Below are 23,664 nucleotides of genomic sequence, written 5' to 3'. Positions count from 1 at the left end.
CTAGCCCTGGACATTTCCGCCTTTTATAGAGCTTTCCAGGCTATATAAAGTGAGCAAGTCATGCTGTTTGCTGTGAGGGACTGTAATTGAGCCACCTCCCTCCCCGTGCTCAAGATCATGTTATAGAGTCTCAGCTTTCAGCCCACCTGTCCCTGCATGCGGCCAAAAGGGTCAACTTCTTTCTGACTACCCACTCCCAGCCCTACAGCTGGACCTAGGCACTTAAAACTAGGCCCAACTGAAATGCAATGAGAATCATGCTAGAGGAATGAGTCTACTGGGAAGACTTGTGATTGCTGACTCAGTCAAGTTAGTCAACTAACAGCTACTCAAGAGCAAACAGGATCCAAAAATAACCATGAAGGATTATTAATACCTTAAAGCCCCAACAATTCAGATTTGATGAGCTGGTTCCTAGGCAGGAGATGATGAAATGAGAGGTACTAGCACCCCATCCACTATTGTCTGACTTCTCTGGCTCCCTTCGAGTCCCAGATAAAATCTCATCTAGAAGAGGAATTCCTGATCCTTTTCATTCTAGTGCCCTCTGTCTTATTGACTGATTTATCTTGTTTATATCTTGTTTATAACTTTATGTTGTCTCCCTCATTAGACTGTGAACTTCTTGAGAGCAGGGACTGATTTTTATGTTTTATTCCTGTCTTTGTATCCCTGCCCTTACTTAGTACAGTGTCTGACCCATAGTAAACTTTTAATATTTAACGACTGTGTCTAGTCCTGGCACTTCCTGCTGCCAGATCCCTCAATTCACTTAAGGAAGAAAAAAAGAGACCTTAAAAAGGACTTGGGTATTCCAGGAGATCTCAGTTCCATCCTGCCCTCTAATGCCAGACCAATCCTCCTAAAACACCTCTGTCTCACCATTTTCCTGTTCAAAAGACTTGAGGGACACTAGGTACAAACTCATCAGAGTAATTTTTAAGGCTCACTCATTCAAGAGCTCAAATCTAACTTTGTTCCCTCATTTCTCACTGCTCTTTGGTGTGAACTTTCTTCTTCAGCCCAGCTGGTATCATCACATGATCACTTGAATAGTCCTAATCTATTACTATCACTACTATTTTCCCTTGCCTAGAATGCCTTCTACTTCTATCTGAAGTAAACCACTTTTTTAAAGTCCAGCTTGAATTCCACCTCAGGCAGCAAAACTTTCCTAGAAAGGCATTCTGAAACTCTGTTGGTGAGGCTGTGAATTGATCCAACCATTCTTGAAAGCATAGTTGTAGTATTTGATTGTGATGGAATACAACTAAGCTATAAAGAAAAACACTGAAAGATTTGATGAAACAATGAAAGGGAAAAAAAAGAAAGGAAAAATGAGCAGAATCAGAACATTCCATATAGTAACAGCAATATTGTTTCAAGAACAACTTTAAACAAAATAAGTCATTTTGACTATTAAAAATACCAAATTAATAATAAAGGACCTATAAAGAAAAATGCTAACTGCATCCAGAGAAAGAATTGATAGAAATATGTATAAAATAATTTTACATATGTGTGTGCATGTTTCTAATGGTGTCCATCTTAGAAGAAAAAATTTACACAATAAATTTATTATATATTTAAAGAGAATAGCAAGTAATGCATAATAGATTTGCTGTTCCATATGCAATCATCTTTTTTTTACTATACTTTGTTATGGAAATGTTTGTATTCCATAAATTAAAAATAGAATAAAATGGATGTGCTTTTGGCTCTCCTGTAACTTGAATAAAGATGTGAATAAAATTAAGAAAAATATTTTCAAAAACAAAAAGCTTAATCAATGTTGGAGGGGTTTTAGGAAGACAGAAGCATTATTGGGAGAGTCATGAATTGATACAGTCATTTTGTAAAGAAATTTGGAATATTGCAATAATAATCACAAAATCGGGGCGGCTAGGTGGCGTAGTAGATAAAGCACCGGCCCTGGAGTCAGGAGTACCTGGGTTCAAATCTGATCTCAGACACTTAATAATTACCTAGCTAGCTGTGTGGCCTTGGGCAAGCCACTTAACCTCATTTGCCTTGCAAGAACCTAAAAAAAAAATAATAATAATCACAAAATGGCTAAAATGTCTAATCATACCCTTTGACCCAGCAATACCAATACTAGGCCTATATCCAGAAGAAATCATAAAAAATGGGAAAAGTCCCACATGTTCCAAAATATTTTTAGCAGCTCTTTTGGAAATTGAAGGGATGCTCATCAATTGGGGAATGCTGAACAAGTTTTGGTATTTGAATGTAATGGAGTACTATTGTTCTATAAGAAGCCATGTCTAGAGAAGCATGCTGAGTGAAGGGAGCAGAACCAAGAGAACATTGTACATATTAATATTGTGAGTTGATCGGTCTCCATGGATGCACTCCTCTCAATTTAGAGAGCTAGGACAACTCTAGCAGACCTGCTATGAGCAATGCTATCCACATACAGAGGAAGAAAACCAAAACAAAATAAAAAAAAAGACCCTACAGAATCTGAATGAACACTCCATTTACTTTTTAAAAATTTATCTTATTTTTTCCTTTCCTAACTCATGTTTTTCTTTCTTTTCCCTTAATCCTAATTCCTCATACAGAAAATGCCTAATCTGTAAACATATTAAATACAAATGTGTATATAAAATATTCACCAAATTGCTATTGAGGGGAAGGGGGGGGTGGTAAGGGCTAGTGGAAGGAGATTATGTAACAAAAATATATGCATATGCATATGGGTGAATGTTGAAAACTTTCATAACATGGAATTTGAGAAATAAAATAATCAATTAAAAAAATAAAATGTCCATATACTCTTTGGCATATACTCCTAAAGAATCCTATAATGCAAACTTTTCTAGCAACTCTTTTTGGGTTAGAAAAGAATTGGAAGCAAGGTAAAACATCAGTTGGGGAATAGTTAAACAAATTGTGAGGTATGAATATAATTATTGCCATATCATAAGAAACTATGAACATGAGAAATTCAAAAAAAGCATGGAAAGACTAATACTGTGTAAATTAGAAGAACCAAGAAATCAATATTTACAGTCACTACAATAATGTAAATGGAAAGAACCAAAAAAAGAAACAACTCTAATTATTAATGACCAAGCTTGGCCCAGAGAAAATTCATCACCCTCTCTTCTGTGCCAAATTGGCAAAGGGTGGACCATGGGTGTGGGGTGTTATATACAGTCAGACACAGTTGAAGATACTTTTACTTTACTGTTTTCTCTCTTTGTTTCAGGGGAGCTCACTGGTTTTGGAAAATAGAGAAAAGGATATAGTAAGAAATGAAGGTAAAGCAATAAAAAATAAGATTTTAAAAAACTTTCCCAGTCACTCAAACCCCCCTCTTCATCTCTCAGTTTTCATATAAGCACCAACTGTCTACAATACTTAATTTGAAATTCATCAAGGACCTTGAATACAAAAAATGTTTGTATGCATGTTGTCTCTCCTAAGGGGGGAAAAAAACTTTAAAAAAATATTTCATATTGTAAAGGATACCTTTTATGGACTCAATAAATACATGAAGAGCCTGGGGTTTTGAAAAAATATGAAATCCCAGAATTACACAAAATGTTCTGAAATGGACCAAAGATCACATCATTTGACCAATTAATTTTTACAGGAAATTTTTACAGAAATTTTTTAGGAAATGAAATATCTTATCCAAAATCAAAGAAATGGGATTCTGACCCAGGTCCCCTAATACTAAATCTAGAGTTCTTCTGTCCTATGTTGCCTCATGCAACCTCTAGCTCCATCAAACTGTAAGAAATAACAGATGAGCAAGTGTGGTGATTAGAACAAATGATTAAACTGTCTCCTTAAGAGAGATGAGATGGAGGAAACACAGTAAAGCAATTTAGCCCTGGTCTTAGTTAAATAAGTTTTTGTTTGTTTGTTTTGCTTTTTTGAGAAACAAAGCTGTAAAAGAAGGTGCCTACAGCAAGGAGAGAGGGTAGTGACAGACTGATTGTCAGTGTATTTGGAGCTGCAGGCAATTTAAGCTTGGCTAATTCCTCAACACTTTCAGGTCTGGCTCAGAGTCAGCTTGGGTTTATTAAGTAACTAATGTGAAAAGTGACAAGCTCTGTTTGCTGTTCTTGATCCCAGTGCCTACTGAGACTGATTTAGTAGAAAGAAAGAGAAGACTAAGAGATAGTCTCTCCTATCTAGGAATAAGGAACTTGCTAGACTGACCTAAAGTAGAAACCCTCTGAAGAGAAAGGAAGACTTTTACTTGTATAACAGATTACACTTTTTCATGAAAAATCAAATCAACAAATACTTGTCTTGTTGAGCTATATAGTAAGGGGATATATATATATATATATACATATACATATGTATATATGTGGTTGAGGTCTTTCAGTCATGACTGACTTTCTGGAGTTTTCCTGGCAAAAATACTGGAGTGGTTTTCCATTTCCTTCTCTAGCTCATTTTATAGATGAGGAACTAAGACAAACAAGGTTAAATAACTTGCCCCCAGGGTCACTCAGCTAGGAAGTATTTGATTTGAACTCACACCCCTCCTGGCATTGGCACCCTATCCATTGAGCGGTTAACAACCTCAAGTCTGTGTGTGTGTGTGTGTGTGTGTGTGTGTGTGTGTTGGGGAGACCATGCATATAGGTATATACATACATATAAGTGTACATGTATGTATATAATCTCTATATACCTATATATCCCCTCCGTGCTCTAGAATTTAGTTTAGATAAATCTAAGAGTTCTTAACTTGGGGGGGGGAATAGGGGGGGGTCTGTGAACTTGTTTTATAAAAATATTTAATAACTGTTTATCATTTTAATTGGTTTCATTTATAATATAATGCTTTTTACTTATTCACTTAAAGACATTTTTTATGCTTTCCTGAATCTTTTGGGTGTTGTTCCCCCCCTTAAAATGTAAGTTTCCTGAGGACAAGTACAGTTTGTCTTATTAATTGTATCCCCAGAGCTCAGCCCAGTACCCATATAAGTAGGTGCTTAATAAATGTTTGTTGGATTGAATTGGATTGAATTATTCTAAGAAAAAATTCATAGGCTTTCCTGGATTGCCAGTGGAGTCCATAACAAAGATTAATAAGATCCCCTCCTCTAAAGTCTTTAAGTCACAGAGACAGTGCCTAGCCACTTGCACTCAGAGAGTTTTTTCACCTGGAAGTTCTCTACACTGATTAAATAACAGCTCCAGTTCTTCTGCCTACTTTATGCTTTGCATTTGGACATGCTGGCTCTTCAGATAGTATGAATACATCTTAAGAGCAGATTTTTTTTTTCTTTTTGCCTTAGAATCCCCAACTCCTAGTACCTAGTAATCTATCAATAAATAATTGTTAAACCTGAAAGCCAGGTATGTTACATTTCACTCTTGACCCAAAGTTCTCTGATATCTTTTCAGGAGTTGAGAAGTTTCTAGACTTTGTGCCACTGGCTCATTTCCCATCAATTATATTCCTACAATTTTTTGGGGGGGGGGTCCCTTCCACCCCAGTTCCACTTAACAGTCAGATTAGCTTTTTCCAGAAGGAATATTTACTCCAATGTTTAGCAAGAACAATTACACAGACTTCCCAACACCTGAGGAGCACCAGTTCCTTACACTCCCTCTGATTATGGAGAGAAGGTTCACAGTTTAACAAAGTTCCTATTTAACAGAATCTTACGAAGTTCCAAAGCCCCCTAAGCTTGAGTTCTAGTTAATGACTTCTAGGGCTTCCCTGCTGGTCTGGTAGGAAAAAAAGAAACAAGCATGGTGGTGCCAGACATCATGCTAAACTTTCCAAATATCTTATCTGACCCGCACCATAACTGTGGGAGGTAGGTTTTACAGTTGAGAAAACAGGCAATGAGGGCAAAGTGACTTGCCAAGGATCACACAGCTAATAAGTATCTGGGGCTGAATTTGATCTCAGCTCTTCCTGATTCCAGGTCCAGCATTTTATCCTCTACACTCTGATGCTTGAACAGCTTCTGCCCTGGAACCCTGTCTCCCAAGATTAGCAGAGCTAGAACTAAGCCTAGAACTGAAAAGGACAATTGAAATAAACTAAATCCTCAAACCCATTTCTTGGGGTCCTGGGACCTAAAAGAGATTGAGGGAATGTCATCCTTCAACCCAAACCCACCTCAATAGAAGGTGTCAGAGCAGAAGGTGAAGAAGACTTTCACCTCCTAAAATTGGGCCAGAAAGAGAAAGTGAGACTGTAGCCTGGGAGTTTTAAAAACACAGCCTGTTCTGGCTACCAGCCAACAGAAAGAGGCAACTCCCACCTATACGGTGGGAGAACAGGTTGTCTCTTCCCAGAAGCAGATCCCTATCATATCTGAGACTCCTCTGTTTTACATGATCTGGGCATGTGCAGCAAAGCTCTGCTATACTTATTTAAATAAGTATACTTATATATTTTTATATTTACATTTACATTTTTAAATTTAATAAAATAAATATAAATTTATAAATATATAAATATTTTATATTTAAATATACTTAAATATATAAATATTCTTCTAAATAAAGCTTCTGGGACCCAAATAATTTATAATCCAGCTAGGCTGACACTGCTGTAGAGATAGGAAAATATAATCCTCAGTTCCAACTTTCTCTCTTCCTGTAGCCCTAACCCACCCCAAATGGCCCAGGGAATGTGAGATTCCTCAGGAACTAGGAGCCTGGTCAACTCTAAATGGTTGGTGAAGCAAAGCATTGACCACTCTATCTACTGGTTGCCTGGAAGTCGTCTTATTTGGGGACTGCTTGTACCAGCATTACATTGAGCATGGGGACTAAAGTTGCACATAGTATACTTGAAACAAAACCCTTTGATGTGAAGATAGTATTTTTATTCTTTTTTTCCTATGGTTGTGGAAACTTTACACTCTGCCCTATCTACTTCACAGAAGGAGTTGGAAGGATCAAATGAGATAAAATAAAAGGGTGAAGTACAAAAGATAGTTAATATCTGCAAATTGAAAGAATTTCTTTTCTCTGGACATATCTCCTTTGAACCAGTTTGTTGGCCAGACTTAAGGACACCTGGGGTGAGAAGTAAATCACTCTGGAACATGCTGGGAATTGTAATGCAAATACTTTTTGGCTTTGGAAACTATCTTTGGCCCTAAGAAGAAGTGAATCTCTCAACCCCCATGCCATCAAACTTCATCCTAGTTCAGGCTCTTTGAACAGATGTTTTCCAAAACATGAAAATGATCAGAAGAAAAGTACAGTATCATATTGGAATTTCTTTATTGTTCATAAAAGGATATATGTTAGCAGCTTTTAAGTAAAGGTAAGATGTAGCTAAAACCAGCATTTTTGAAGCTTTGATTTTTTTTCAATTAATAAATATTTATTTTTTTCTCCTTTCCACTATCATGGAAAAAAAAAACCTGAGAAAAGAAAACTTTAATAACGAATAGGCACCGACAAGTTTGTTGGTTTTTTTTTTCCTCTTTCTGTTGTCAGAAGAATGAAAAAAAGTGAAAACTTGATGCAAAGACTAGTTGTCCTTAGGTTTAAATGCACTAATCCTCCAGCTAGGCCAGATAGATTTTGGCTAGTAATCTACCAGCTCCCAGAAAAATCCAACACAAGGAGGTACAGCAAATTGACTGTCTCTGCAAAGGGAAGAGGAACCAATGATAATTTTTTTTTTCTCTATCATGAATACTCTTGAGTTGCTTGGACAGCTAGTTGGCACAGCCTATAGATCCCCAGACCTGGAGTCAGAAAGCATAAATTCAAATCTGGCCTCTGACCCAGTCTAGCCATGTCTGGGCAAGTCATTTAACCTCTCTTTGCCCCAGTTTGCTCATCTGTAAAATGAGAATAAGATCTCCTACCTTTCATGTAACGATTAAATGAGATAGCATAGTGTACATAGTAAGCTCTATATAAATGTAAACTGTTATTATACACACACACACACACAAACACAATACTACTGCTATTACTACCACCAATACTACTACTGCCACTGTTGCTGCAGCTGCTGCTCCTACTTCTCCTTCCTTCTGTCATCACCACCACTACTATTATTGCTACTAATTCTGCTACTACTACTCCACTGCAGATTCATCTGCACCAAAGAAATCATACATCCAGTCTCAATCCTAATGGGTTGTGCCTTATAACCTACTGTCTTTAGCTATGAATAATTTAAATGTTTATGCCCATTTAAATTTTTCTCCCAAAGAGTAAATACCCTTAGGCAGAGGTGCCTAACAACTAGGTGACTTTAGTGAACAGAGAAAGTGGAGTGAGGAATACTTGAGCTCAGATTTGACCTCAGACACTTCCTGGCTCAGTGTAATCTTTGGGAAATCATTTAACCTCTTTCTCAGCCTCAGGTTTCCTCAAATGGAAAATCAGGTTAATAATAGCAGCCAGAAATATTGTGAGGATAAAATGAGAGGACATTTGTAAAATACTTTGCAAATCTTTATTAAGGTTAGTTAGTAGTAGAAGCAGTAATACAGTATATTATAGTATACAGTATAGTATTATAGTGTGTAGTATAGCTATAATGTTAACTAATATTTATTGATACCTTAAGCTTCAAAAATCAATCAAGCAAATCAACAAATTTGTTAAGGACCTATTTTGTGACAAGGACTGAGCCATTAGGGAAACAAATATAAAGAATGAAACAATCCCTCTTTTCAACAAGCTCACATTCTCAAGGCAACGAGATATAAATATAAAAATATGTACAGCATAAATATGAAGCTGGTGCATGCTACAGTTGAGTAAGTATTAAATACAAGATAGCTCAGAGGGAAGGCACTAGAAGTTGTAGAGGAGGAAGGAATCAAGAAAAGCTACATGTAGAAGGTGGTGTCTTAACAGTATTTTAGAGGAGGAAAGGAGCTTTATGAGATGGAGGCCAGGAAGAAGTACTGAATTTCCCCATGTATAAGACTCTCCCATGTATAATGAACCTTAATTTTGGGGCCCAAAATTTGAAAAAAAATGTATTACATAAAGCTATTGAACTCAAGTTTTATTCATCATCAAATTCATACAACTCATCACTGTCAAAACCCCCATCCATGAGCTGGTCATGAAGTACGATATCAATATTTGTGAAATTCCTGTATAGAAAGGGGTCCCGGACATCCTTCTGAGTCCCAAGAAACTCCTTAGAAATATAAATTTGTCTAGGCACACCTTTGAGTCTGAAAATAACTGGACAGAACCCAAATACTTGACCCTGGGGGGTCACAGATATTCCATAAATTTGTCTAAGATTCACAAAGCACCCTTGTTAGCCTAATTATCTTGCTGTATCTGTGAAATTCCTGCTTCCTTCCAAAACTGCCTCCCCTTCCCCCAGATACAGCTGGAACGATAAGATAGTAAATTTTCACTCCTTCAAACCTGTGGGAAGTTCCATCTCAGGAAACATGTTTAAATATAACACAAAGACCCCGACCCTTTCTCACTCTGTCCAGCCCCCTATCTATACTGAGCCATATGATTACATATATTTGTAGTAGTATGACAAGACAATATATCTAACTGCTGTCTTTGCTTCTGTATCTTGCTTGCTCTCAGTAGCACCCCCCCCAAAAAAAACACTATAAAAATCCTATCCTCTGAAATCTTAGGTACTGTCTGATTTGGGTACTCTTCATCCCCAGGCAGTTTCTGGGAAATTGAAGATCTCCAAACTTTTCAAATTTTGATCTCGCTCTTTGGGTTCAGCAGTCCTCATCTGTGTTTGATGAGGAATCACTGTCTTAGGAGAGGCTCTGCCTGCTCTCCTGCCTGTGCTCTGGTCTGTGATTGACCACAAGCTCTCCATGGGCATGGTCTGGGGTGTGGTCTGGTGTATGGATGCATGCTCAGTCCATTCCGTTTCATGAACCTGAAGCACAAATTGTGTCCTTTGAAACCATTCACTGCTTTTTCATCAACAATTCTTCTTGTCTTGTGCTGAACCATCTTTGTGAACACAGGAATTCCAACTGCCCTTTACTCTTCAATTCATCTCTCCAATTCCCTCTCTAACTCAGGCCATTTTACTGACTTGCCTCTCATTGCCTTCTTCTGCCATGGTGCTTTCAGTAGGGTTTCTTCTTTCCGTAGCCAGTCTCAGATTGTTTTCTCAGTTGGAGGAGGACCAAACTGATGTTCTCCAGCACTATTTCCATTCACTTTTGCAAACTGGGCCACTTTGAACTTGAATTCAGCACTGGATGAAAATCTTTTCTGAGTCATTTCCAGACAGAACATGACAAAACATAAACTAATATACCAGTAACCAAAGTGAAACAAGGGGCACAAAGACAACAAGCATGAAAAAGCAGGAAATGCAAGTAAAAAAATCTACAACTGGGGCAGCCAGGTGGAGTAGTGGATAGAGCACTGGCCCTGGAGTCAGGAGTACCTGAGTTCAAATCTGGCCTCAGACACTTAATAATTACCTAGCTGTGTGGCCTTGGGCAAGCCACTTAACCCTGTTTGCCTTGCAAAAACTAATAATAATAATAATAATAATAATAATAATAATAATAATAATAATAAATAAAATTCTACAACCACTGTATAAGATGCTCCTAGTTTTTAAATCCCAAATTTTTTGAAAAAGGGTGTGTCATAAACATGGGGAAATATAGTTCATTTCCCATGAGGAGATAACTTAGTACAAAGAAATGGGAGATAGAATCTCGTTTGTGAGGAATAAAGGAAATGCCAATTTGGCTGGATCATAGTGTTGGGAGGGGGGCAGGGAGAGGAGGGATCAGGATTGGGAAGAAGGGAGAATAATATCCAATAAGGCAGAAGAGATAGATTGGGGCAATAATGTTTGCAGAGCCGATCTTGAAGCTAGGAAGACCATATTTACAAGTGTGCCTTGAACCAAGTCACTTAAGCTTTCAGTAGAGAGCTAGGCAATCTCTAAGATGATAAATTGCAAATACATTTGTACCATGACATCCTAAGTCTAGACCTATCCTATGTAAAGGATAGCCTTTTATACCTACAATCTTTTAACTATGAGTAATTTAAATGTTTATGTGCATTTAAATTTCTCCCCAAAAGAACAAATACCTTGTAGGTTGAGGTGCCTAATAGCTAGGTGCCTTAATGAAGAGAGGAAGTGGAGTGAGTAATACTTGAATTCAGGTTTGACCCCAGTCACTTACTGACTCAATGTAATTCTGGGAAAGTCATTAACCTCTTTCTTGGCCTCAAGTTTTCTCAGATGGAAAAATCAGGATAATAATAGCACCCAGAATGTTGCAAAGATAAAATAAGAGGATATTTGTAAAGTGCTTTGCAAACCTTAAAGTGCTTTATAAATGTTAGGTAGGTCTCTATAACAAAGACATAAAAAATGGGGAAATGACTTATTTGTACAAAAATATTTATAGCACATTTTTTTCGTGGTGGCTAAGAACTGGAAATCAAGGAGATGCCCATCAAGTGGGGAATGACTAAATAAGATGTGATATATAAATGGGACAGAATATTATTGTGCCAGAAGAAATGACAAGCAGGATAATTTCAGAAAAACCTGGAAAGATTTACATGAACTGATGCAAAATGAAGTGAGAAGAATCAGGAAAAGGTTGTAAACAGTAAGAGCAAGATGAAGAGTTGTGAATGACATAGCTCTTCTCAGCAATACAATGATCCAAGACAGTCCAAAGGACTCTTGGTAAAGTATCCACCTCCAGAAAAAGAATTAATGCTATCTGAATGCAGACTGAAGCAAGATGCTTTTCACTTTCTTTCCTTCTTTCTGTTCACATCTTCTTGTACAAAATGACTAATATGGAAATGTTTTATATGATTACATGTATAAACTATTTCAGATTACTTACCATCTCAGAAAGAGGGGAAGAGGAAGAAAGGAGGGAAGGATAGAATTTGGAACTCAAAACTTTAAAAATAATTAAAAATTGTACATGTATTTGGGAAAATAAAATATTTAAAAATGTTAGCTAGTAATAAAGGTAAGAATGGTAGTAGTGGTGGTAGTAGTAGTAGTAGTAGTAGTAGTAGTAGTAGTAGTAGTAGTAGTAGCAGCAGCAGCAGTAGCAGCAGCAGCAACAGTAGTTGTAGTAGTAATGGTGGTAGAAAAGCACATGCTTTTGAACATCTTAAATTCTTCCTGGAGCTTAGGTTAAGTACAATCTTCACTGAAACAAGAGTGAAATAAATGAGCCTTTCTTATGTTGGGCTAACCAAAATACAGTCCTAACACAGATTAACTGGGAAAACAGTAGCAAAATAGACATATTTTGACATAAATAGACATATAGGTTATACATGTATAATTATGTTACACATATTTCTATATTAGTCTCACAATGAAGGAAGTATCAGAACAAAAAGGGAAAAACCACAAAAAGCAAAAAAGCAAATATCAAATTTAAAAATAGTGAAAATACTATGTTTTGATCTGTATTCAAGATCTCATAGTTCTTTTTCTGGATGTGAATGGCATTTTCCATTGAAGGTCTTCTAGAATTGTCTTTCTGTATTGCTGAAAAAGACTAAGTCTATCATAGTTGATCATCTCACAATGTTGCTATTAAGGTGTACAATGTTCTTCTAGTTCTGTAGTTCATGCAAGGTTTTTGTGAAATCTGCCTCATTATTTCTTATAGAGCAATAATATTTCATTTTATTCATATGCCACAACTTGTTCAGTCATTCCCCAATTGACGGGTATGCTCTCAATTTTCAATGATTTGCTATGAAAAGAGCTGCTATGCATATTCTTGTACATGTGGGTCTTTCCCCCTTTTTTTGTGATCTCTGAGATACAGACATAGTAATGACATTGCTGGATCAAAGAGTATACACAGTTTTATTGTCCTTTGGACATAGTTCCAAATTGCCCTCCAGAAAGGTTGAATCAGTTTACAATTCCATCAACAGTGCATTAACGTCCCATTTTCCCATATCCTCTCCAACAATGATCATTTCCCTTTTTTTGCCATATTAGCCATAATATCTATCTGATATGAAATCGGAACCTCAGAGTTGTTTTATTTTTCATTTCTTTAATTAATAATGACAAGGCATTTTTTCATATGAATATAGATAGCATTAATTTCTTCAACTGAAAACTGCCTATTCATTATCCTTTGACTATATATCAATTGAGGAATGACTTGCATTATTATAAATTTGATTCAGTTCTCTATATATTTTAGAAATGTTAATCATTAAAAGAAGGCAAGAACCAACTCACCTTGAAATTTCATCAGACTTATTGGGGCGGCTAGGTGGCATAGTGGATAAAGCAGCAGCACTGGAGTCAGGAGTACTTGGGTTCAAATCCGGCCTCAGACACTTAATAATAGCTGTGTGGCCTTGGGCAAGCCACTTAACCCCACTTGCCTTGCAAAAAAACCTAAAAAGAAAAAAAAAAGAAATTTCATCAGACTTCAGACTAAAATAAATGTAAAGATAATATATGTAAAGATACTAAAAGGAAGCTAGACTCAGATTAAATTCAACAATCAATCCTGACACTTTCCCCTTTTGAGAGAGGTGAGGGGACAGCAGATGTGGAATGTTGCATTTGCTATAATATATCAGCACTGTATAAGTGAGGTTTACCTTATTGCTTGCTTTCATGAGCCAATGGATGGTTTCAAAAAAAATACGGAAAGACTTATATGAACTAATGAACTAAAGTAAGCAGAAGAACAATTTATATTCACACTCATATTATAAAAATGAATAATTTTAAAGACCTTTTTATAACATGATAAAGTACAAATTAAGTAGAATCAAGGGAATAATTTATGTAAGAACAATACTGTAAAGACAAACAATTTGAAGGCTTTAAGAACTGTGATCAATCTATTTTCTCATCCTTCTACCCCTTTATCCCATTACAAAGAAAAAGAAAAAGAAAAGCGATTCTTCTAACAAATGTGTATAGTCAAGCAAAACAAATATCCTCACTGGTCCTGTTATAATATACATATATACATGCCTACATACATACATGTGTGTCATTCTGCATTATATATCCTTCACCTCTTTGTTGGCAGGGGAGTAACATGATTTATCATCACTCATTTGGATGAGTGTATTTTTCTTTTTTCTTTTTTCTTGTTAATGGGATAAAGGGGTAGAAAAATGAGAAAATAGATTTCTATGAATTAAAAAAAAACTTTAATTTTAAAATTATTTTTCTTTGTTTCAAAGAGGGTAATATTGAGAGGAGAGAAAAACTGAGAAATGACTATTACAAAAATCCAAACTGCTTATAAAAATAAAAATAAATACAAAGTAACAGCTAATATTGATTGAGCACTCTTTTGTATTACATTGGGATTTGTATGCCAAGCATAAATGACAGCTTAGAGCTTTAAGTAAGCATTAGGATGCACTATTAGAATTCAAAGAGAACAAAATCACAGCTGGAATTATATCACAATGCATAGCACTATTGAGCAACAGTTATTTAACATTTCCTACCACAGGAAGAGACCACCTTTCAACTACCTCAAAGTTTACCTTCTAGACTCTTGAACTTTAAAAGAGTTGTTAGGTATATTGAATCAAGTTAAGTTAACAAGCACCTACTATATGCCAAGAATTATGTTAATTGCTGGGAAGACAAAAAAGGAATAAAAAGACAAAAGAACAAGGAAGCAGGGAGAAAATTCCAGGCATAGGGAATACCCAGGGAAAATGCTCAGAGTTGGGAGATGGAATGTGGGGAAGTGAAATGTCTTGAACAAGGAACAGCAAGGAGGACAATGTCACTAGATCACAGATTTCATAGTAAAATGTAAAAAGACTGTGAAGGACTTTAAAAGCCAAAGAGAGGTAATGAGGAGTCACTGAAGTTTATTCAATGGGGGAGAAACAGGGTCAGATTTATACTTTAGGAGATCAATTTGACATCTGAGTGAAGAATTATTTGGAGTGAAGAGAGATTTGAGAGAGACAAACTAGCTGTTGATAAGAAAGAGTTAGAAATTAACAAATAACACTAATTAGGAAGAGGAAGAGTTTGGGTGAAAGATGAGTTATTTGGGACATGTTTAATTTTACATATCTATGAGACATCTAGTTCAAGATGTCAAATAGGCAATGAGAGATTTAAGAATAGAACTGAAGTGAGAAGAAAGGTTAATTAAATAAATATGTTAAATCATATTCTTAGAGATGATGATTGAATCCATGGGATTAGTTAGATAAGCTCACCAAACAAAATTGGAGAGAGAGAAAAGAAAAGAGGACCTAAGACAGAGAGACTTGTCAATTAGCCAATAGTCAATGTGACCTGGATAAAGATCCAGCAAGAGAGACTAAGGAGTAGGCAGAAAGGAAGAAAACCAGAAGTGTCACCCAAAAATCCAGAGAGAAGGAAAGAAAGTGCTTGACCTTGTCAAAGATTATAAATATATAGAAAGTCCTAGAAGGATACATAAAAGGTATGGACTTACTTAACCAGAACAAGAATACAAGAAATAGAGAACATCCCTTGAAACATTTAAGTAACAATTTAGGACAAATTAAAATATTAATGTTTTATATACATATATTTTTATGCATATATATATATGGTGAATATATCTCTGTATATTTGTGCAGGTCTATATGTTTGGTTTTAAAAGCCTAAAGTGAAAAACCTTATTTTAAAAGTTAAACTTTTTAAGTATTAGATTTTTTTAAACCAGTAATTGGGGGGTGGGGTGAGGCAAGATTTAAGAAAAACTTCCCATAAAGTACTTGAGTGGCATTGTGAAGGAAAAGATTCTATAAAGTGGAAATAAGAAGGTAGTGCATCTGAATAATAGGAGAGAGATTTTTAAAGTTAATTACTGTACAGCAGAAGCTCTAATTGTTTCTAACATTCCTTAATTATTATTATTAATTTGACAAGTATGAATATTAATTTATTTAAAGAACATAAAAGGAGGATTATATAAAACAATGGAGGACATATATGCCTTGATTTTATTTTAAAATATATAATTATTTAAATTACTATTTAAGATATAGGTATAACACTGTCATTTTTTATATTCTCCTCCTGATCTTGTTTGAGCTCCAATCTGTGTATTTAATAAATAAAAAAATTTTAATGATTCCATCACACTCTTTTCTTTATTTTTGTATCATTACTACTATACCCCTATTTCTCTCTCACACAGACACACAAACTGCCTCTCTCTAGCAAAATAAAAATCCTTCCCCTAACAAAAGTATACTCAAGTTAAAAATAAAATCCACCCATTGGCCACATTCTTTATCTGTACATCTAATTTATCATTTTTCTGCCAAGAGGAGGGAAGCATGATTCATCAGCAGTCTTCTGGAATTGTAATTGGCTATTGCATTGATTATAGTTTTTTGTAGTTCTTTTACAAAAGGGGAAGCAATATTTAAAACTGCTTTCCTGTTTTTTCTCACTTCATTCTTCATTAATTCATATCATAGAAATTCTCATAAATTTTTCTTACTCTCCTTTTCATCATTCTTACAGTGCATTAATATTCTATAACATCCATATACCATACTTTGATCTGTCATCTTCCAAGTGATGAGATCTCCTTTAGTGTTCAACTCTTTACCATAAACAAAAAGTATTGCTATAAACTCGTTTTTGTGCATATGGATCCTGTCTTCTCTTTTATCTCTTTGTAGGGTATATGCCTTGTAATTGTATTGCTAGATCAAAAAGCAGGCATAGTTTAATGATTTTTCGTGTTCCCCTCCTAGTCAATAAACTCCAGTGGCTTTCTATTGCCTCCAAGAACAAATTACTACATAAATTGTTTGCTATTCAAAGCCCTTCATAACCTAGCTCCCTCCTACTTTTCCTACTATATATTCTGCTCCCTTACATGTGCTCTTGGATCCAGTGACACTGATTTCCTAGTTGTTCCATGGACAAGAATCTATCTCTCAGTTCTAGGCACTGAATCTGGTTGTTCCCTTGCCTAGAATGCTCTACATTCTTATCTCTACCTTGTCTTTCATGACTTTGAAGTTTTCCCCTGACCTATCTTAAATCTAGTGCCTTCTTTCTGTGATTTCCTATTTATATTCATAGTTTACTTATTATATATGTCTTGTTGTCTTCCCCATTAGATTATAAATGACTCATCTTTTGCTTTTTTGTATCCCCAGTACCTAACAACAGTCCATTGCACCATAATGAACACTTAATAGATTTCACCTTTTTCATTTTGATTTTGGAAATTTGGCTATCCTTATTTTGTTGATAAACTTTATTAGCTTTTCTTTAAATAACAGGTCCCATTTTTACAAATTCAGTTAATAATGACTAGTATTTATGTAACAATTTTTTGTTTTGATTTTTTTTTTGGCAAGACAATGGGGTTAAGTGACTTACCCAAGATCACACAGCTAGGTAATTATTATGTGTCTGGGGTCAAATTTGAACTCAGGTCCTTCTGACTCCAGGGCCAATGCTCTATCCCCTGCACCACCTAGCTGCCCCTTATATAACAATTTAAGGTTTTCAAAGTGTCTAATTTTGTTCTCACAATGACCCTGTTATTCTTATCCCCATTTCACTGGAGGAACTGAGATTGAGAGTTTATGTGATTTATATAAGGCCATGCAGCTAATAAGTTCATGAGTCTGCATAGTAATTCAAATCTACCTGACTTTAGCTACAGTGCTCTAGTTACTAAGACAATTGTTTTGATTATCTCTTTTTGATTTTCAGAATTTCTATTTTTGCTTTTAATTGGAGATATCTGATATCAATTTCTAGCATTTTTTAGTTGCATGATGTAGTGGGCAAAAGTATATCAACAAGGTAATTCCATTTTGTTTGAAGCCTCCATTTTATGACTAAGATGTCATATACTTTCTATAATAAGATTAGCATGTTTACAGTTTAGTAATGAAATAGTCCCCCAAATTTAGTAAATAACTACTTATGATGTGTCCCCCACAATCTGGTAAACAATAACTGATAAACACTTATTAATGATATTAGGACACTAAAACTTTGGTTGATACAGTTTTCTTTCCTCATAAGCTAAGGAATCAATTGCCAATAAGAACTTAGACTCACTTTTTAAACATCCTTAGGCAAAACCATAAAACCAGATCAGGGTCCCCACCAATAGTCTGCTTCTAGGTAGATATACAAATTAATTCCTCTGTTCCCTGAACTTTGAGATGGAAGCGTTCCATTGCTCAAGAGCAGTGCTGATTGATGGAAATTTGCCAGAACACACCTCAGACTGAGACACAAGGTTTGGCTAGGGCAGAGAAGGAACCTGAGTGTTCAAATCAAGTTGACAATTTGTTCCTAGAGAAGTGATGTTTACTTGTATTGATTAATAAAGTTTGATTGCATGCATTAAGAAAGGTAAGTCTAATTGAAGTTTCTGTGGCACTAGTAGTCAATTGATTTGTTACACATGTGCAATTTATTGATCTGCTCTCTTTTTAATGAAAATGCTTAGATACAAATTTCCCCCCAAGAACTGCTTTGGCTATCTACATACCAAAAGTATGCTCTTTCGTTAATGCCATATTTTGATGAAATTATCCATTATTTATTTTTGACCCACCAATTCATAAGATGAAAGCATTTAGTTAATGTTTTAATTTTTTCAAAGGTCCTTTTATGACTATAATTTTATTATGATCAATGAAGGCTGTTTAATGCTTCTGCATGATTGATTTTGGTAAAAGTTGCACACACAACTGAGAAATATATTCCTTTCCATTTCCATTCTATAATCACCAGAAGCTTATCACATAACTTTTCTAAAATTCTATTTAGTTCCTTAACATTTCTTATTTTTGCAAGATTTGGGTTGGGTCCCCAACTATAACAGTCTTGTTGTCTGCTTCTTCATGTAATTTGATGAACTCTTCTTTGACTATTTAGATGCTCTGATATTTGGTGCATTATGTTAAGAAATAATAACATTGGGGTGGTTAGGTGGCACAGTGGATAAAGCACTGGCCCTGGAGTCAGGAGCACCTGGGTTCAAATCTGGTCTCAGACACTTAATAATTACCTAGCTGTAACTGGGTTCAAATCTGGTCTCAGACATTTATTACCTAGCTGTGTGGCCTTGGGCAAGCCACTTAACCCCATTTGCCTTGCAAAAACCTAAGAAGAAAAAAGAAAAAAGAAAAAAAGGAAATAATAACATTTCAGGAGCAGCTGGGTGGTGCAGTGGAGTACCAGCTCTGGAGTCAGGAGGACCTGAATTCAAATTTGACTTCAGACACTTAATAATTACCTAGCTGGGTGACCTTGGGCAAGTCAGTTAGCCCCATTGCCTTAAAAAAAATAAAAAATAAAATATCATTTCATTATCTAGGGTTCGGTTCCTAGTTTAAATTTAATGTAGTTTCTCTTCATCTATTTTAATATTTATTTTTTATAGTTGCCTTGTCTGAAAACATGATTGCTACCCCTTTTTGTAATTCACCTGAAGCCCTTTTAACACTAGAAAGTGTTTAATACTGTTTCTTGGAAATAATGTTTGTAAACTGTAAACAATCCATTCTACCATCTTTCATTTTATGGGGGAGTTTATCCCCTTCATATTCATGGTTAATTATTGTGTTTACTTTCATCACTCTTCCATTTTTTTCTTCACTCCACTCTTCTCTGCAAAGGTGGAAAAAGGAATATTATCAATAATAATCATAATAATTTAAGATTAAATGGCTTTTCTCTACTTCTCTGCCTCTTTTCTCTAGAAGTCCAAAGGGTGACCTCTGGTTTTTATGCTTTTTTCCTAATCCAATGATTCTATTAAACTCCCATCACCCTTTCCCCATTTGTTTCCTTGAGGTTTGTGTATTCCCCAGCTTTTTGTACATTTGTTCAATTCTTCTGTATGGTAGTTCAGAGAATGAGATGCCAATTTCCCCTACCCTTTCCTCATATTTGTATATTCATCTTGTACTCCAGTTATGAAAATGGTAAATTCCTCTCCCTTCCTTAGCATATTCCTTCTATACTCTTTTTAAAACCAAAAAGTCTGTCCCTGTGTTCATAATTCTTAATTTTTTCAGTGTCCCTTTTAAGACAGATTGAGAAAGAACATTTTTGTCTCTTAACCCTGATTAGAATTGAGCATTTTTTCAATGCCTTGTCCCCTCCCTTGCTCAAATGTAGCTTCCTAGCTTTCTCTTGCTTCCAGTGTTTACTTTTCAGTTTCTACACAGCTGTGTTCTCAATAGTAAAACTTCAAAATTGTTTAAAGGTTCTCCCCACTCTCCATAGAAATACATGCACCTTACATTTTTTGTTTATAGAATATCTGTATTCCAAGATTTCTCCTCTTTTGTAGTTCTTGCAACATAGTCTTGTGTAATCCTGACTGTAAATTTGATGTTACTTCCTGGCTGCTTGTCGTATTTTTTCCTTTGACTTTGAAGCTCTGGAATTTGGCTATGACATTCCCAAGTGTCTTCTAAGTTTATTTCAGATTACTAACAGATTCTATTTTTACTTTGCCCTTTGGTGCTAACAGAACTGAGCTGGTTTCTTTTATGATTTTCTTGAACTATGGTACCTAAGTTTTTTTTTTAATTTGGTTTTCAGGGAGCCTGATGATTCAATTATTTTGATATTTTCCAAATCATTTTCTATTTCTAAAGTTTCCTGACTTAATTGAAATATTTCTTATTGTCTAAGTAATTGAATACCATTATTCCATTCTATTTTTCAGGAGTCTAATAGTTAAGATTTTCCACCTTCCACTCAAAGACATATTGCCTTTTTTTCCTCCAGAGCTTAATCATCTCTAATTTCATTATTTATATTTTCATTTTTTCCAGCCATTCTTGCAATTCCTATGGTCATTTTTTTAAACTCCACAATGCTATACATGAAAAGGGTTATTACTCTTTTCATGAGTAATTTCCTGATTTTGAGATCATGATTCATGATCACTTATTTTCCCTGGCATATTTTTTTAAGCACTGACTTCAATTTCATTTACTACTAGGTTCTCATAAGGAACTCTCAGCCTCTAGCTGGGCTCCAGAAGTCAGCCTCAAAGGCATGACCTTGGGCATCTCTCTCCTATTATTTACAAACATTATGAGAAACCATTGCCACTTAACTATTCAATATTGTTATTGATTCAAATTTGAAATTAGTATTTATTAAACTCCTATTATGTGCCAGGTACTGTGAATACAAAGACTGGAAAAAAAAACAACCCCTACTCACAAGGAGCTTCCATTCTATCAAAGGAAACTTGGACATTAAAGTTTACACTGAACAAATACAGAATGCAAAGTAGATAATGAGAGCATAAGCAATTGGTGGGGGGAGCAAGATTTAGGAAAAACTTCACATAATTGGTATTTGAGTGGCATTCCTGAAGGAAGAGACTCTATAAAGTGGAAATAAGGAGGCAGTGCATTCAGTTTGAGAAAAAGGCACACACACAAGTGAAAGTTTGGTTGAACCATAGTATGGTAAGGCAAGAAATATGTAATGAGGCTGGAAAGGCAGTAAAAGTGACATGATCAAATCTGTCTTTAAGAAAATTCATTTAGGCAGCAATGTAGATAAGAACACATACCCTGCCAAGACTTGCATGAATTGATGCTGAGCAAAATGGGCAGAACCAGAACAACATTATATACACCAGCAACATGAGGTGATCAACAATGATGGACACGATCATTTCAGCAGTACCATAATCAAAGACAATTCTAAAAGACTTGTTATAGAAAATACCATCCAAATCCAGATAAGGAACAGTGGAATTTAAATGAAGACCAAAGCTTACTATATTCAATTTTTAAAAGTTGTTTTATGTATTATATCATTTTTCCTGTTTTTTTCCAGTTTGAATTTGATTTTTTTTTCACATGATCAATACAGATCTATGTTTAAACATGGTTATAAACTGCATTGTTTCTATTAGATTGGTTTCTATAAAGGGGAGGGAGAAAAAATGTAAAACTCAAACTTGTAAGAAAAAAAATGGTAAAAAGTACCCTTACATGTAGTTGGAAAAATAAATAAAAAAATTTAAATTAAAAGTATCTGTAACTTTCTTTAGTAAGAGCAATTTCAGTAGCTTTCAGATAAGGAAATAAATTAAACTGAAAACAGCTGAGGAATAAGTGAGACTAGTTTTAAGGGAAATGACAACATTAATTGCTAAGGTCTCAGTCCCCCTTTGGAACCATTAAATCCATTATCAACACAATAGTTACAATAATTCTCACATTGGTAATGCATCTTAGTTTTTTTTTTTTAGGATTTTTTTGCAAGGCAAACAGGGTTAAGTGGCTTGCCCAAGACCACACAGCTAGGTAATTATTAAGTGTCTGAGACCGGATTTGAACCCAGGTACTCCTGACTCCAGGGCTGGTGCTTTATCCACTAAGCCACCCAGCCACCCCTTGCATATTAGTTTTTAAGGACACACACACACACACACACACACACACACACTCTCTCTCTCTCTCTCTCTCTCTCTTTGATTCTGGGTTCAATTACATTAGCTTTAAAAAAAATAAAGTTAGCAAGATAAAGACTACGCCAAGTATTAAAATTTCAACTTTATTTGGCCAATGTGTTCAGTTCCAACATTATGGTGGAAACGTTTAAAGTGTTATCAAGTCTGATTGAGCTCAAACATCCTTGGCCCATCCCCACACAACTGCCCTCCCCAATCCCCAATAATCTTAAGTGTCCTGGTTTTCTGCATCAAGTAGGCCTTGGAACCCACTTTATATACTTGGAAAATAATCCAACATTCACAGAGCAATGCACCAGAAAATTGTGGAACAAGACCCTGTATCATAACAGGGAAGGTGATATTACTTCTGGATCTAGTCTAGTAGGGGAACCAGAAACTATCTTCCCCCCTCACCAATGATTGTTGTCACAAAAAACAAACTATGGCATAGTCCTATCCACCTCCAGAGCATTAAAAGTGTCTTTAAAGCAAAAATCAAGGACATTCAGCCATGGTAACACTGGTGTGAAGGGGAGAGTCCTTGCATTTTGCTTAGTGGTTGCCCCATCCAAAACTGAGGAAGTCAGTTCCAGGGAGGACTAGCTAAAAGATTGAGTGACACTGCTGTTTGACACCGTGACATGTTGTTGAATTATCAAATGTGTTTAAAAGCCCTATAAGGCAGGATTTTTTAAAAGGGATGACATGAACTTTCAAAGGAGATATAATGAGTGTGGCATTCACTAAAATGATTTAGTTATGACAACAGCACTCATACTTTTAACTTTACAACCCGCTTCAAACCAAAAAACACGTGTGACAAAAAAAAATGTACAAAAAAAATACATCTCATCCCCCACCCCTTCCCCTAAAAGAATAGGTGGCTCACCAAATGATCTGGGTGGGCTTTTAAAGATAACTCACTTTTCAAAAATTGAAAAGCAAAAAGGACATTTGAATTTACATACATGTTAGAATGAAATTACTTTAAAAAAAAATCCCTGGATTTTCAATCAACACTCTTCTTCAGTTGTGAATCTTACAGATGCATTTGCTGCTTGGTTGGAGCAGCCCCATAATGTAGTGTCTTGTTTTTGGGATATGTCAACTTTGCTCTCCTCTTTACAATTCATCTTTTGGAGCTACTTGATCATCATCTTCTTCCATATCTGGCTCTTCAGCTTCTTCCAAGTCTTCTAAGTCCTACAGTTAAATAAAAGGTTTGCATTATTTATTA

The 23,664-nt window shown here is 35.5% G+C and overlaps 1 protein-coding gene across 1 annotated transcript in view; it reads right to left on the bottom strand.

Moving 5' to 3' along the window:
• Nucleotides 1-22,509: 22,509 nt before the first annotated feature.
• The window catches only part of P4HB (prolyl 4-hydroxylase subunit beta), a 28,036-nt gene continuing 26,881 nt past the window's right edge, over nucleotides 22,510-23,664 (bottom strand). Inside the window, exon 11 of the mRNA XM_074224881.1 lies at nucleotides 22,510-23,630. Coding sequence (XP_074080982.1) covers nucleotides 23,550-23,630 — 81 coding nt within the window. The 3' untranslated portion in view covers nucleotides 22,510-23,549. The remainder of the gene's footprint in view (nucleotides 23,631-23,664) is intronic.

This window comes from Macrotis lagotis, chromosome 2, assembly GCF_037893015.1.
Source record: "Macrotis lagotis isolate mMagLag1 chromosome 2, bilby.v1.9.chrom.fasta, whole genome shotgun sequence".
Lineage (NCBI taxonomy): Eukaryota > Metazoa > Chordata > Mammalia > Peramelemorphia > Peramelidae > Macrotis > Macrotis lagotis.
Note: the sequence above shows the minus strand (reverse complement) of the source record. Positions and strands in the feature narration are given on the sequence as shown.